This window comes from Aethina tumida, chromosome 7 (assembly GCF_024364675.1).
Source record: "Aethina tumida isolate Nest 87 chromosome 7, icAetTumi1.1, whole genome shotgun sequence".
NCBI classification, from domain to species: domain Eukaryota; kingdom Metazoa; phylum Arthropoda; class Insecta; order Coleoptera; family Nitidulidae; genus Aethina; species Aethina tumida.
Genome location: NC_065441.1, coordinates 6,122,841 through 6,140,247, shown reverse-complemented (window position 1 = coordinate 6,140,247; position 17,407 = coordinate 6,122,841). Strand labels below are relative to the sequence as shown.

At 31.2% G+C, this 17,407-nt stretch overlaps 1 protein-coding gene across 1 annotated transcript; it reads right to left on the bottom strand.

Annotated features, from left to right (window-relative positions):
- Positions 1 to 8: 8 nt before the first annotated feature.
- LOC109598419 (uncharacterized) lies at positions 9 to 17,339 on the bottom strand. The gene is made up of 26 exons (XM_020014332.2): positions 17,209 to 17,339; positions 12,219 to 13,683; positions 11,284 to 12,164; positions 10,667 to 10,787; positions 10,433 to 10,612; positions 10,262 to 10,383; positions 10,059 to 10,201; positions 9,675 to 10,004; positions 9,272 to 9,617; positions 8,847 to 9,202; positions 8,545 to 8,795; positions 8,248 to 8,495; positions 7,930 to 8,187; positions 7,691 to 7,876; positions 6,980 to 7,640; positions 6,478 to 6,927; positions 6,295 to 6,428; positions 3,935 to 4,178; positions 3,545 to 3,753; positions 3,076 to 3,492; positions 1,346 to 1,483; positions 1,060 to 1,296; positions 864 to 1,008; positions 531 to 811; positions 328 to 475; positions 9 to 280 (listed from the first exon to the last, which is right to left on the bottom strand). The coding sequence occupies exons 1-26, from the start codon at positions 17,209 to 17,211 to the stop codon at positions 87 to 89; spliced, it is 8,148 nt and encodes a 2,715-aa protein (XP_019869891.2). The 5' UTR covers positions 17,212 to 17,339; the 3' UTR covers positions 9 to 86.
- Between the last annotated feature and the right edge of the window lie 68 nt (positions 17,340 to 17,407).

Genomic DNA, 17,407 nt, shown 5'->3' with positions numbered 1-17,407 from the left:
AACAAATCTTCCTTTCAACATGTGTATATTTAAACGTATAAATACATAAATAAACAAATCATAACATATAACAACACAAACTATTATTACTGTAACTTACATCCCATATCAGTTCTTATCTGATTTCCTGACATAGAAGATTGCAGGAAAACAATTTTGTTTCCATTCACAGCTCCAATCACTTTTCTTTTATTTAAGAATTGTGAAAGTGGAAGAGTCATTTGAAATAGCTTCGAAGCTGCTATCTTTGCGGATACTCTATGTTGAAACCCGTTAATTCCTAAAATAAATCAAGTAAAATAAATTACAGATATTAACCAAACGTACCTTTATATTCGTAGATCTGAAGAGTCTTGTTGTTCTCCATGAACATCAATAACGTCTCTCCATTATCAAAGTCCACAGACAGCAATGAAGATGGCTTATAAGTAGCAATTTTATGGAAAATTTTACCATGGACTGGATCACTGTATATCTAAAAGATTTTGATTAGTAATTGGTTACCAGAAGTTATCGAAATCTGAAACTACTATTATGGAATCCAAAGGTCCTTTCACACTGACTTCTTCATGCGAAGCCACAGCGAGAAGATTACGTTTCGAATCACTGGGACCTACTGATGTGACTGCTAAATCTCCATTTTTTCTACCTGGTATATAACGATTGTTCTGCGCACTAGTTTTTCCTATGATAAATTCAGTGTTGGAATTCGTGTTTTCATCCGGATCGTCCCTGTGAAGCTTTATAAGTTTCTTCCCATTACGTACGGCTAAGCCAGTGCCAAAACCTCGTGGTACAAAACTCATATTATCTAGAAAAACGTTACCATAAAAATATTGGCAAAAAATATTTTATCAATTTACCTTCAGAAACTTTCCATTTGCGGTAGACTTTTATAAAATTGTTATTTATTTTGTACTCTGTAACTCCGTGTTTATTCAAGCCATAGAACGTACCAGGTACTAGAGATTCTTGCAATACAATTTGATTATCCAGCATCATAATCCACTAAAATTTTAATAATAGAATCTTTAGGAAACAATCATAAAATTATTTAACCTGGAGACTTCCATCTGTAAATTTCCAAACGTTCGTTCCTTTGACATCACAAGAAGACTTTTTCTTCCCAACAGTTACGAAATACAATTCTGATTTGTAATCAACGAAGATTACCTGAGATAGTGATCCTGTATGATATGTGGTTGATGTGTTGAAAAACGAACTGTTGAACAGGACCATAAGATGTGATTGACAATTATTTTCTTCGTTCACCAATAAATAATCGTTGCCTTTATGCTAAAAAATAAATTATTAAATAAAATCTCAAATTGTTGTAAAAGTGTACCTCGAAATGTTTGACGAAGGAGACCGGTCTTTCGAATTTTAACGTTTGTAGTTCGTCAAAGTATCGGAACTTATAGATCTGATGTTTGCTTAGCTCGTACATATTTTCAACATCTTTGCATAAATTATTGTAATCATCCTAAAATTAACATAAACATAGCTTTGATTTAATGTAGAATAATTATATGGTATAATACATATATTTACTTAAACCCAGACACTATAAATAATAAATCGACTCCCACAATATTGGCAGTTGAATTTGTTTTATTATCTGGCAACATGAGATCAGAAATTTTCCCAACGAAAGACGTTTGCAAACGAACGTTAATGATACCCAAAATTTTGTTAGAATTGGTGACTTTATGGCCGGAAAGAGTTAACAGAATATCTGATATTGTTTTTAGCATTATGATAGTCGCATTGGTATATATGGAAGCAGGCCAGATAGCTTTTTTGATTCAAAACTCCAACAATATTTCCACCACCGCCAACACCATGTCAACTGTTTCTATTAGTTTTCAGGTTTCTCCTTATAATTCCAATAAACTAATTTTAAATGACCAATTTTAGAGCTTGATTAAAATACCATCCTTATACTTTTACTCCAAAACCTTAAGTGCGATTTTGACGAAAATTTGGTACGAGTTTTGGCCTGCAAACTTGGTAAATGAAGAACTGGAAATCTCGTTGAGAAAACTAAGCATCTTGGCAATGATTTGGTGCCTTTCTATGTACATTGCAGCAATAACATACGACTATGGGGTGTTAAGTCTGCCTCTTAGTAACAATCATTATAATTTACCTTTTGAGTCTGTGTACTTCTTTAAATATGACTATAGCCCTATGTATGAATGTTTATATGTCTTTCAATGGTTCACAAATATGTATGTTAATTGTCAAGCGATTTGTGGACATGATTACCTATTTTTGTGCTTGGCCGTCAATTTTGTGGCCCAATTTCGAATGCTTCAAGCCGTCATACGAGAAGTTGGTACAGAAACAGAGGAAGAAATCAATGGTAAATTGAAGAAGATTAACCCAAACTACAACGGTGATCTATTGACCAATTGTATCCAACACCATAATATGCTTTTGGAGTAAGTAAAGTAAAACATAATTTCTTTGAATACACGTGTTTCGTAGAATGGCAGAAAATTTTAATCGAGCATTTATGATTAGTGCCTTTGGTCAAATTTTCGCTAGCGTGATTGCCATATGTGTATCCAGCTTTTTGATAACTACGGTAGGTAAACTCATACTTAATTTAATTCCAATTAATGAATTATTTTAGGTTAAAATTGAACCAATGGAGTTTATTCATTTATCTATGTACGTTACTGGACACATTATCCAGCTTTTTCTGTACTGTGTGGCTGGAAATGAAATTTCCTACCAGGTACTACTAAAAAATGAACAAAATTATTTTAAACATATTGTCATTTTTAGTCCCAAATTGTCTCAGATTATCTGCTTCAAAGTAATTGGTACTTAAAACCCGAGAAGACAAAGAAGAATATCTTGTTTTTTGTCATGAGGGCTCAAAAAGAAATTCAGCTAACTGCTCTAAAAGTTATAACTCTGAATTACAACACTTTCATCAACGTATATTTGTTTAAAATCCATAAATTAAACTCCTTTTTTATACTTAAATTTTAGGTAATGAAACTGTCGTTCTCATTCTACAACCTATTGCTATCCATTCAAAAACAAAAGAAATAATGAACTTACGATTATAGCTCTTTCTACGTTGAACTTATACTGAATTTTATCATTGACTTCTTTTTGAATGTCCTGTAGATTTTTGTTGTTCACCATTGCACCTCCATTCACATCATCCTCTAACGTCATATTGCCCAAAATGTTCCATTGTTCCATCACATCTTGCTCAACCTCTGTGTTTGACTTCAATATTTCGTCGTTCCATGATGTGATGTTGATACCATTTAGGGTACCATCAATGTTTAAATTTGTGTCTAGGTGACACTTCATTAAAAATTTATAAGAAGCTGTAAGATCTTGATCGGTGTTTGTTGTGACAATTTGGTTAATGGGAATGTTGTTGATGTTACTGGTGAATAAAGATCCTTCTACCATGACGTCGTTTTGGAATACGATCTTTGAGTTGATCTCCTGATGTTGATCCACCTAAGAAAGTAAATAATTTAATAAAAGTTTAATAGGTGAATTGTTTATTTACAGTAAGTGAATTTTGGACTTCATCCCTAATTTTATATCCACTGACAAGACCTTCAACTCTTATATTATCTTCGGCGTGAAGGTCATTTATGAACATTTTAGGGATTTCCTGTTCAGTTCTTAGAGGAATTAATGTTTTCATATCGATGTTGTTGATGGTTTCCGTTAAAATCGACTCTTGTACATGAACATCTTCGAATTTGTATTTACCTAAACACAAACAAAACACAAAGAATAAAATTATATATAGTTCTAATAAAGTAAGAAAGAATTTTAAAACATTCTATCGCCATCTATTGAAGAATAGCAAAAGCATCTGTTCACTATTATAAATAACCGTAAATAATTCGTGCTTATTTTTTATAATCAGATTAATATATTTTAATGGTACCTTGAAGCAGTCCTTTGTTAATGAACAGAGCATTTTCCTTCCATTCTTCCATATCAAATCCTGAAAGAGCTTCCGACTTCAAATTCTCCACCTGTATATTTTTGACAAACACTGCTGGTTCTTTAAAGTGAACTGGTCCATTTATTTCACTATCTTTTGTAGTTAATACAACATTGGTCATCATTTCAGAGATATTAAGATTATTATATTGCTCTGATATTTTTAGATTTCCTTCTATGTTCACCTATAACAAAATACATCGTCATTTACTTTACCAGTTTTATATACTGGTCATTAGCTTAACTATATAGCCACGTTTTAATAATACACGGTAAATGTCAGCAATAATTCACGACGATCAATTTGTATGATTAATTCTATGTGAACAAATCGAACATGCGTTTAATATTCATAGTTTAGTTCATTTTGATAAATGTGTCTGTAGAACTATAAAAGATTTTACGATTATTTTTAAAAAGTGGCAAATTATTAATAATGCACAGAAAAATACCATTAAGTAACAACATTATATTCATCATGTTTAGTGCGTCCAAAGAGAACATTATGACTATACTATTCGTGCTACTTCTTGTAATTAACAATCAACTTTCATACCAAGATATGAGTTTTAGTGGATGTGAAAATGATATTATTAAAGATTATTTTATCTATAGTGGGACACCATTAGCTTTCATTTTGGATGAAGATGGACCTGTGGAAAACTCACTGCTGTCAAATTTCGTGCAGGAATTTTCACACTCAATCTACGTTTTTAGTATTAATAAGGCTAAAGAGCAGGTTCCAGTCAACACTAATTATATATTTAGTATAAACAATATATCAAAATTTTATGAGATTTTGGATTTTCTCAAAACATATAGCACATTTTGGGATTACCATTTGAAGTTTTTGATATTTTTAGAGGACGACAGAATTGTCAAAGATATTTTTAAAGCTTTAACGATTGAGGATGTGAATGCTTTGATTATATCTGAAAATGCGAATACGGGTATATTTAAAATGTTTGTTTTTAAAGCAGTTTATTGTAACGTAAGAAATTGTTCTTGGAACAGCATTACACCACACTATTGCAACAATATATCATCTTACACAATCGTCAACAACTTGCCCAACAAAATGTACAAATGTATGTTTGTCAACTTTGACCCTTACTTCAAGAATTTACCCAACAACACTTTATCGACTACAAAAGGAAATTATGGTTTGGAGTTTCAAATTTTGAATCTAATCGGAGAGAGGCTTGGATTTGTGATAAAGTACGTGATGTCTGAGATTGTGGATGATTACGGGGAAGTGTTCGTGAATGGCACAATCACTGGAAACTTCCTGAAGATGAAAAACAACGAAGCCGATTTCATAGCATGTGCCTATCAATTACAATATACCAGGTGTAAAAGATTTCATTACACCTTCGCCCATCTCTTCGATAAAGCTCATTGGTGTGTCCCTTACAAAAGCGTTCAAACAAATCTAAATAAACTACTGAAAGTTGTAGATGATTTGGCATCTTACCTCATGTTAGGTCTAATTTGCGTAGTGATTGCTGCTATGAATTTTGTAGGTAGAAACATTGACAATGACCCTTTTTATAAACCTTTAGTGAATGTTGTGATGAAGGTTTTCACTGTTATGCATGGAGTACCCACTAAGTTACCAAAGCACAGAATTTTAAGAATGATGATTATGATAATTATATTTCTCAATATGGTTCTAAGCATTGTACTTTCATCCCACATTTCATCTCAACTCGCCAATATACAATACGCAAACCAATATGACACAGATGACAAACTATACAACAGCAATTTGGAATTATATGCCTACAGAACACACAAAGATTATTTTAAGGACACGCATATTTATGACAGAATTAAGGAAACCACTAACAGCAATTTGTGTCTAGATGACATAATTTATGGCAAAAATGTGGCTTGCATGAAGGCATCATTCAGCAGAAACTATTTATTGGGTCATTACAACTGGAACCTTAGTAAACCATTGTTGTATTGCAGTAAAGAAGTGATAGCGATGCATCCTCTTACAATATACATGAGGCGGGGATTCCCATATTACAAAAGGATGTCGGAAGTCGTATTGTCGCTTACTGAATCGGGATTTATTGGTTATTTTAGGGAAAAACAGCTGAAGCCCTTCAACGAACAACAGGACAATGCAAATTTTTTAAGGTTGAATGAACTTAAATATATTTTTATAAGTGTATTTGCCGCGCAATTTATTTCTGTTATTGTATTTTTGTGTGAGATTTTGCATCACAAATACATAAAGTCAAGGCTTAATTAATTGATTGTGAAATTAAACAATAAAGAAGGTTTACTTACGGGTTTTGTGAATACTGTGTGACCATCCAATTTTATAGTATCATTGATGAAGACTATTTTTGTTAAAATATCATCCAGTGACTCATTAACAGTCAAATTCATAATATGTGGCAATCTTTCAAACACCATATGACCTAAAAATTACTTTAAAAATTATCCATAAATAATAGAGTGACATCTTACTTCTGATAACAATCGTATCATTCAGTGTTTCAATAGGTTCATCAAGAATTTTCATATTACGCTCATTAATTGCCACTAACACAGAAACATCTTCAAAATGCACATCACCATGGACTGAAATCGCCGATTGGATATTTTGTTCACCGTACTTGGTGAGGATGTCTCCAATCCTGATCTCGTTCAATTTCTTCGTTTCAATCAGTTTCTTTACCCTAATACCCTTAGTAAACTCAATGCGACCTGATATTTCCACTGATGATTCGTTTTTGAAAATCACATCTTCCACAAATCTATCAAAAGGCACGTTGCATAAACTATCAATGTCGATTTCTGTGAAGTAGACGTCTTCAAGCTCAATATTCTTTGGCATTTTCGATAGGTTTTCGATCATGGAAGACATATCGTTGTTATTAACTTCATCCACTTCAAGGGAACCATGCACATGTAAATCTAAAACACAGTTATGAAGCAGCATGAACAATAGAACATCAGATTAACTCACTGCGAATTTCCCTTTTGTTATTCATTAGGTTTTCCAAGAATTCTTTCAACAATAATTCCTTATCAAATTTATTCATAAAGAATACTTCGTTGATGTTCTCTACAACCATGTCTACAATACTAGCATTTGTGAAAGTATAATTTCCCGTAATCTCTTGCTCAGAGCTATAACTGAGCACCGTTTTCCTTAATTTATCCAAATCCATGCTGGTAATGTTTCCAATCATGTCATTTTCAACGGTCATATTTTCAGCCACAATTTCGTCAAACTCCACATCTGACTCAATAGTTCTGTCACCAGTTTTGAATAAGTACTCTTCGGAGGATAAATCGTTAAGTGTCTGAGTAATTTCCAAGTTATTAACCTCAATATTATTGTTGAAGAACAAGGTTGACGAAATATATTGTTCACCAGATAATTTGACGCTTTCCTGGTCGATTTTAGTAACGTTCTTGGATCCATACAATCCTCCCAAATTGAGATTTCCAAAACCAACTGTTCCATTTAGAGTTTGTAGGTTCAAAATTTGATCGGTGTCTTTTGTAATGATTTCATCAATATGGATGTTGTTGATTATATTTGACTCTACTTGTAGGTTGTTTCTTACAGTCATGCCTTCTGGGAATTCTTTGAAACCTGTTATTTCGGCGAAGTCTTCATCCTAGAATAAAAATGTTTAAAACAATTACGCTATTGTTTTCAAGGAAATACCTTGTATATTTTGTCGGTTAATAATTCGTGGTAATTTAGGTTGTTGTAGTTATTTTCAACAATAACGGTTCCCTCAACTATAAGTGATTTAAAATTGACATTGGCGTTTATGGTTGTTACTTTATTAGATAACACAGGGTTGGAAAGGAATTTATCTAAATGTTTTCCAACGATTTTACCATTTATCTACAATAACCAATCATCAGTTACTAACTTCAAACAAATTTATTAATTTTTACGTTTAATTCTTCTGTTACTTCTAGATCTTCAAACTCCACAGTGCTGGAAATATGCTGTGGCGTTGAAAGGGTGATAAAGTTATTGATATTTTGGTTGTTAAGTTGGTTAGATATTCTAATTTGGGAAACTTCCAAATTTTCAAAAGTCTTTTTTCCTGTAATATTCAGCGGCTGTGATTCATCAGTAAAAGCAAAATCTTCTGGGAATTTCATTTCATTTAAATGGTCTGTATAAGCATTTCCTTGAACTAAAATATCCTGAAATTAAAAGATTTGTAAGCATTGATATCATAATTTATTTATTATATTATTATTTACGCCATCTAAAACAAAGTTGTTTGGAATGTAACACTTTAGATTTTTCAAGCAAATTTTATTAATAAAGTCGTCCAGACTTTCCCCATTAATGTTTTTAACTGTGACATTTTGTGGTATAAACACTGTACTTTCTGTTCTATCCAAGTTATGGTTGTTGAAATTTTGTTGTTCTTGAGACAGTTCTAAATTATTTACTTCATCTGCATGGAAGTTACCTTCCACTAGTACATCGTGCAAATGGAGGGTGTCTAAAAATTGAATTTAAATTTTTGTTTATGCTGAAGACTTCAAATATACCTTCAGTGACTTTGTCCATTACCACAATTTCATCTTTCAACTTAAGACCGTTTAGTATTCCAGATCTAATGTCAAGATTATCAACGTTTGCGTTGTTGGTAAAGACCACATTATTGTTGATTTCCAAGGAATTGTTTGTTTTATAAACAAAATCTTTGTGATCAATGCCATTTACTGTACCGAAATTGAGATTATCCATAGATACAGTACTGAAAATCTTCTTGCCAACGACCGTTTTTAATTCATTTGTTCTTAAAATAATAAACTGAATTTTTATACCAAATTTATTGTTAGATCTTTACCTCACTATGTCTTCCAATACATCATCTCCTTTTTCTTGGAAAATGGTTTTAGCAGCAACCGTTTCGAAAACACCAGAGGAAGCCTCCAAACTACCTTCAATAACAATCGATTCGAAATTCATTTTGCGTTCGTTGTCAATAATTTTATTGACCCTAGCTTTCAAAACATCAATGTGTTCACCTAAATTATCAACATCTTGTTTGAGTTTTTCAAAATTAAACACTACTTGGCCCTCCACTATTTCGATTATCTGTACTCTTTCCTGATTTCCTACTTTGCTTGTTAAAGAAGAAGACACTAATTGTTGAGTTGTTTCTTTAGTGTTTGGTAGACTTTCGTATACTTTAAGCATTTCCTGTTGATAAATAATGTGTTGAGGTGATTAGCATGTGTGTTTAGTGCAATTTTTAGCCAGTTAACTTACTTCGATCTGTCGTTTTTCATCTAACAGTTCGTCTATTTCGCTTAATACAGGATTGTCTTTTCTAACGATATTAAATTCAACCATGAACAAAACGTTGTTGCCCTTTTGGTACGGTACTAAAAGTGCAAGTCGGTCATTTATGGTTACTGGTGCAATATGCTGGATTGAATTTTCAGTATCTTCATCAATTAAACAGTTTAAATTGTTTCTATCTTCCCCAAAGTAGTTGCATGGTATATCATCGTGTTCAATGAAAGATTCTCCATCAAAGGTTAACAGTTCTATGTTTGAGGAGTTGTGAGTTCCATGTTGAATGATTCTTTGAGCCAGCAAAACTGCATCATCCCTAAATTATGTTGTTAAATATAAACATATAATAAATATTAAATTAACATTAGTTTACCTGTACTCAATGACTGGTAACACCTTCCAATATTTTATATCATTCAAATGGGAATTTTTAACGGATTGTTCTTCTAGGCCTTGATCTGTGAAACCGTAGATTGTTGGCTTAAGACCATCGACTGCAACAAACGCCTTAAAACCAATTTCAAAAGTTACAACTTTCTTAATTCCTTTGCAGGCGATATTTTTGTACGGACTAAAGTGATTATTTTGGTATTTGTAGAGGTTAAAGTAGTCGTTTTGACTTATTATCAGAAAAAAGTCCCATTTGTATTGGATAAAAGAAGCACTTGATGCAGGAGTTTTTAACACTATTGATTCAAATACCCTGTAATTAAGTTATGATTAATTTTCAATAATTTACGGGTAAAGGAAAAGGTACCAAAAATTTTTTTGAGGTAAATGAAAATCGTAAATTTCTGCCATTGATTGGTTGTACAAGACAAGTACTTTCTGTTCCTTTTGCATGTTAATTATATCGAAATAATATACGTCGTTCACCAAGTACCAAGTCCAAATTTCATCCTATAATTATTATTATTTGAATATAAATTCAATAAATTTTACTTATTTTAATTTTTTTACCAATTGTGTGTTGGAGATATTATACCACTTTAACATAGGTGGGTTATTTGAAGATACAACGGCAAAAGTTTCCCAGTTTTCGTTTTGAAAAAGTCGAACATCCTCTATTTCGTAGTCCACATCTTAAAAATCAAACTTAGAGATATTTTATACTCTAATATAGTTTTATACCTTTTATAATTGGATTCATTTTAATTTTGCCACTTTCTTCAGTAAATTGAATCAAAACCATTGATTCATTCATTATTCCAACCGAAAGGGTTGCTGAAATGGATGGTAAGCTTCTCCATTGCCTTACATTTAATTCTAAGTTAAAGTTTTCTTCATTTTCTATATTAGTCACAACCAACTCTAAAATATTATTTATTAAGAAATTTGTGTTTATTTAATAAAAAGTAATATTACCTTCCCTATTTACATTACTATACTTTTCGTATAAATTGAAAATCCCATTTTCACACACACAAACGTTAAAAATATATAAAAATATTAAAAGTACGTATATTTTACACTCTAACATGATTAAATATTAGTATAATAAATAAATTAATTTAAAAATATATACACATGTCGGTTTAAAACCGTTTGATTTAAAACCACATTGAAAAATGATTAGTTGGGAAAAAATTAATGTTTTTTTAAAGTAAAATTGGAAAAAAATATATGCTTTAATTCAGTAGAATGAAGATATGCACACCAGATTACCTACTTTCGCCACATCCGAACAACAACTCTTTAAATAAAACAAACAGTGACTTGTTAAAAATATATAATTTATACAAACTATTTACAAATGCTTAAATACAGTTTTTCATTCTATTTTCAATAGAAATATATAAAATTAAATTACAGCATGTACATAAATATATCGAATTTTATTCTAATTATAACAACAACCTAGAAAAATAGTAAATATTGGCAGCACTACTAGTTTGACTTCCTAACTAACACACGTTAATTGAGCAAATAATTTAATAAAGCTAATCATTCATCCATCATCACAAGTTTTAAGGCACAGTCACCGAGTAAAACCTTTTAGGGTCACCAACAGTAGGTTGAAGTCTCAGGTTAACCCTTTTTCCTTTTTGATCATCAATATCTAGGAACGTATTCCAATCCAGCAAGTAATAAAATCCAGTTCTCTTGGCTTGTGTTGTTGTTTCTGGTGCGACTGTGGTGGATACAGTAGAAGAACCCCCAAAGGAATCTTCAAGATCCTTTATTGAAGGATTTCTAGACTCTTCAATGGTGGTAGAACTAGTTGTTACTATTTCAAGTGGTTGAATTGTAGTCGTGGTTGTGGTTGTAGTTGTGGTGGCGTTTTCTTGTCTTTTAACTTCATTTTTGCTCAAGCCAAAGTCGAAGAGTAGAGGATTTGGTCCGTTGTTCTTTTCATTCAGTGGCACTAATTCAGGTTTCAAGTTACTGACTAGTTCTTTCAAAGTGGCCAAGTCAATTTTTTTTAAGTCTTCTTCGGTAATTGTCCTGTTTAGTTTTTCCAATTCTTTTATCATCTCAATCAATTTACCCAACTTCTCCAACTCCTCTTCAGTAGCATATTGCGAATCAGTTGGGTTAAATACGTGTTGTTTTTCCACCATATCTTTATTCAAATTTTTACTGTTTGAATCTGATCGTATTTTCTTTCCTTGCCTCAGACCCAGTTCATTTAGTAAACCCTTATATTCGTCAGGTACAGCTTCTAAACTTAAAACCGTGTCATCGACCTTCGGTGGTTTTTTCAAAGACTTTTCCTTCCTGGCACTGCGTCCCAAACCGAACGAAGCCAAGAGTTCCTCCATTTCTGACCTACTGGACGTGTCTTCAGGTAGTGGTTTGAAACCAATAAACGAATCCGGACGCACCTCAGCTTTCTCCGGATTTGGTTCGGCAACCTTTACGTCTAAAAATCAAACAAAATTAGCAAATTCACAGTTTAATTTAAATGGTGCCTTACCTGGTTTTTTATTTGGATCAGGCAGAAGTCCAAAGCTCATAAGCAATTCCTTCATGTCGGGACTTAAGTTATCAGCAACACTTTGAGCGTTTGGCATTTGTGTGGTGGTCGGCGTTTGAATGCCCAAAGATTCTAGCATAGCTTTGATCTTCTCTGTATCATCCGGTACTTTAAAATCAGGCATGGGTTTAATTGTCGGTATATCCCCACTCATTGCTTCAGACAGATGCATATCTTTTACAACATTGGTTAAATGGGGAGGAATATTCAGATCTTCAATTGTTGGAGCCGCCGTGATTATCTCAAACTGTTGTGGTTCTTTCGTAGTGGTTTGAAGAGAGAACGATTGGAAACCGTTAAAGGAATCGTCTACGTAACTTGGAGATCTGGTCGCGAAGTAGACCTGGTCGTTTGGTACTTTGGTTTTTTCAGGTGGTTGAGTTACAAACTTGTGTGGAACCTTCGATTCGCTACTATACACTTGGTCTTTTCTTATGTCTTCCTGAAGGATCAAGTCTTCAGATGAGGATGATAATTTGGGGGCTTGTATAACTGTCATTCCTGTGCTCGGAACAAACTTATTGAAATCATATTGTTGTTGTTGTTGTTGTTGTTGTGGTTCTTCATCTGGATATCTATGGTTTGGATGCTGTGTGGTCGTAATGGTTGGCCTTCTTCTCCTCAAGGGTGGTCCTCTTTGCTTCTGTTTGAAGTTAGTGGATGATTTAGGTGTGAATTCTCTAGTTCTTGTAGTAGTTGGTGAGTATTCTGGCGTAATCCTCGCAGTAGTTGAGAAATAATGAGGTGTTGCCCTTGTAGAAGTTGCGGTGGTATATTCTGATGTAGTTTTAATACTAATTTGAGTACTTGTCTCTTGCTTTGGCCTGAGCTTCTTTGGCGGATATTGTTTTTTGGTTGGTACTCTTCTAGTTGGTTTAGGCGTAGTACTAACCGTTGAAGTAGATTGGGAGGTAGTAAAACTAGAAGGTCTGCGTTTAAAATTAGTTTGAATAGGGAGGACAGGTTTGTTGGTTTGATTGGGTATAGGTTTATTATTGTCGCCTATTATTTGGGTAACAGGTTGCTTAGTGTACAAATCTTGCATGTTGTTATCGTTGGTAGGAGTAAACGGCATTACCACCATAATAGACTTAGGATCTCTAGCATCCTTATACAGATTTGCTTTCTGCAAGTCAGTTTGTGTAATGTTATCCAACAGATCTAAAATTTCACCCCTGGTTAACCTGGGTAAGGCGGGGTTGGTTTTTAGTATTGCCTCAACTTCCTTTATTGTGTCTTCGAAATTATTTTGTTTCGTTTCTACGTTTAAAGATCGACTTTGGAATTTATTCAGTGACAACTTGTTAATTTCCTCTGGAGGTGAGACATCCAAGTCTGGAATTATGATTGGCCTTCGGTAGGGATTACAGGATACTCCCACGATGAAGATAGTCAAAAGAAGAATCTGAAAGTCAAACTATTTAAACAAAAGAATTTCTATTGTTCTTAAACTTAAATAAAAGAGTAAAAGTATCCCACGAAATTCGCTTAATGATCCGTAATAGATAGGTACCGGTACTATTATTTGTTAAGTAATATTACTTTTTCGATATCTATTTTAATACAATTATTTCGATTGTATTGCGTTATAATTGTTTACTTGTCGCACATCAATAATTAATTTATTTACATATATTATGACATTATTCCGCAACTCCAATTTGTAACTTTCTAATCACTTAATTGACGTTTTCAATATAAATGAATACTTTTTCGTAGTAATACAAATTTTCTAACAGATCAATAACCGAGTAAACCTTTTTGTTACACAGGAAGATAATTGCCAAGTACAGGAAGACAATTCAAAAATTAGTTCCAGGTTTTAGTATTCAACGCAAACTTTCAAATGTTTTAATGGTTAAAACTGCTCCACCACATGGAAATAAAATTTTATTATTGCATGTCATTCATTTAAACCAAACAGATAAATTTCATAATCTGAATATATTTTCTATGTAATTATCTTTCTACATTTTTCAAGGTTTAACAAGAATTAAATTAACCCAATTAATTAAAGACATGACCCTCTTTCAAACGGTATTTTCCAACTGCCCGGATAAAAAGAATATCGAAAAAAAATACAGTGAATCATAAAATACTGCATATCAACTTTCTTCGTGATTCTCTACGCCGGTTCCCACTTTCTCTTTCTGCGACGAATTTTGTATTATTAATGTGGTTTTCTGCTCATCCAAAAATGAATAACATCAATATCTGAATTGTGTATTGGTTAAATTTATATTAGTTCTAGTGTTGGGGAAAATAAAAGTTAATTCAAGTTAAAATGAAATTATTGTATATAAAGTTTTTGTAACTAGTAAGCTGTCTGGTTTGCATTTAAGTAACTGTAATGTTTTTACAGATATTTAAATAAGTATTGAAATTCCATGATGTCGTGTCAATTTAATAATTATCACATGTAACTAAAAAGTGTATCCGTTTTTACATACCTTTTAAGCAACATCGGGTCAAGTCGATGAACTGATGTTACCCTCTTAATAAAAGTGTGTCGAAGTAATTAAAACAGTAAACAACATTTAGATATTCTCTTATTTCAAAATTTAGCTTTTTTACACTCACATAAGTTGATTAATTATGTCCTGTTACAAGGAAAATGACAACAATAATTGATAATAAAAGATATGTATGTGGTTGGCATGAGATTCCTTCAAACGGCTTTTTGTGCAACAATTTATTCTTGTGCTGCATAAAGTAATTCTATGTGTATTAAATAATTGAACCATTTGCACACAGAACGGCACGAAAACACCTTTTACAACCGTGAAGGTTACGTAAAGTGCATAGTAATACTAAAATTATAAATAATGGAAAAACTAAAACAATGCAATCGAACTAATAATTTCAGTGCAAGTCGAGTAAACTCATTTTCAATAGTCTGAAAGTGAAATTTTTCTTTGAATTAATGTAATTTGGTTTGGTAACATTAGCAATTGTATTTTTACTATAGACTGTGGAATTTAACAATATTATGAGTAGAAATTTAATAACTGATTATGATTTTTCATTTTTGCAACCACATTTTCTGGATGCAGATTTTAACATAGAATAAGTACAAATTGTATGATACAATTAAGTATAGCGGTAATAAATAAATGAAAACTAGAATTAATCATACCATAATTTTATATAATTCATTACATAAAGCTCAATAATAATATTTGAACACAATTTTTATATAATATTTTTAAGGAATATTTATGAAATGTAGTTTCATAGTATTTTTTTATACTTATCAAACTTTTATATTTTAATTATACAAAAAACTAATAAATACAATACAATTTAATATATAATGAGTATTGGTTAAATTTTTAAAATGTCTGTGTATAATAATCTGAAATTCCAATACACTCAAATTTGATATTTGGTAAAAATAAACCAATATCATAACTAATAAATAATTGGCTTGACAATTAAATTTAATTTGCTTCATATTCGACGTTATATCAAATTAATGTTAATAAAATGAAAATTACGTGAAATATATATCAATGGTCACATCTATGATTAACTATTTAAAATTCAATTTAGCCTTGTTTAGTTTTGTTATGTAAAACCAAACAATAGGATCAAATGAAATGCTTATTTCCTTTTAATTTGGTAAATGTCAAGTAAATGCATAATCAACAAACAAATTGACTAATATATTTTCGAAAAGTATGTCATATCATTTTGAAGCCCACATTCTTACATAAGTACACTAATATTTTAGAAATCTAACTTTGAGTGACAATCAAATAAGAATTTGGAAGACATGTTTTATAATTCATTTAATTTATACATTTGAATATTCTGACTCGTTGTATAATGCAGAACTTTAGAAATTTGTAAAAATGTCACATTAAAAAAAATAGAATCAGCAAAATTATTATAAAAAAAAAGTTACAAATAAATTCCTTGTAAGAAATACAGTAGTAGTAAACAACTACTACTAAAACAACTTTTTAAAATTTTAGGCATAACTCTTTTATTTGAAGTGAATTGTTAAAATAATATATTGTGTTATATAATTTTGGCAAATCTACTCCCTCAAAATTTCTTGAAAAACCTTATGATAAGTTCGATGCTTTAGTCTTTTAATTAATCTGACCATAAAGTAAAAATTTGCTATCATTGAAAAATAAAAAGGTATGCAATATTTTATAGAATAAAATTATATTAAACAGTTGTAATAGTAGACACAACAATAACAGGAAAAACAATGTTTAAAATATTTTCATAATTTACTATAATTATGACCACTACTGTATATTTAAAATTAGTTATAAAGTGCAAAATTTTAGGTTAATATTGTATTAATAACAATACTTAAAATATTAAAGTGTTATAGTATTGTATATCATTAAATTTACAGTTATCCAATAAGCAATAATCACTTAAAGAAATGTGCCATAAATAATTTAAAAGTCCATTAAAATTCATTAAGTACTGTGCTTAAATCTCCCCAATTATTAAATTATATATTTTTTTAACTTTTTTGAATTTAACAATGCGCCTTTTTATCTCTTTATGCTTTTAAAATTTCACTTTTATTTGTGAGACAGTTCATATTATTATAATTGAACTTATTTGTAACAACTTAATAGAAAATGTATAATGCATTTGAAAGTAATCAGTATTTATTATATCCCGATACCAGTAATAAAAGCCGGTAAGTGCTACAATATAGAATAGCGAACCAACCATTTAAACAGTAAGTATTTGTGTCGTTTAGAAAACGTGAATAATTTTATGACAAATATTTACTACTTTTATTTAAATTAATACAGTGAAAATGTCCTTTCACAAAGAAAATATTAGAGCTTAAATTAAATCAGCCCAAGAATCTAGATCTAACAAGTTTTGGTTTTGTTTTTGAAAATCTTAATTAATTAATTAATCTATGCATATATTAATTTAGTTGACATACCATTTTTGCGCGCTACTATTTGCGTAAACTTTCTAGTACGTTCAAATTTAAACATCCATTTCACACACTCAGTTATTTCTCACAAAAATTACAACATTCCAACACTCGACTTCAATTTGGGTAAATGTTTGAGTTAGTCAGAACTATATAGTTTATAGTTTTAGCTTTCACGCCAGACCGACACTGAATGGTTGAGAAT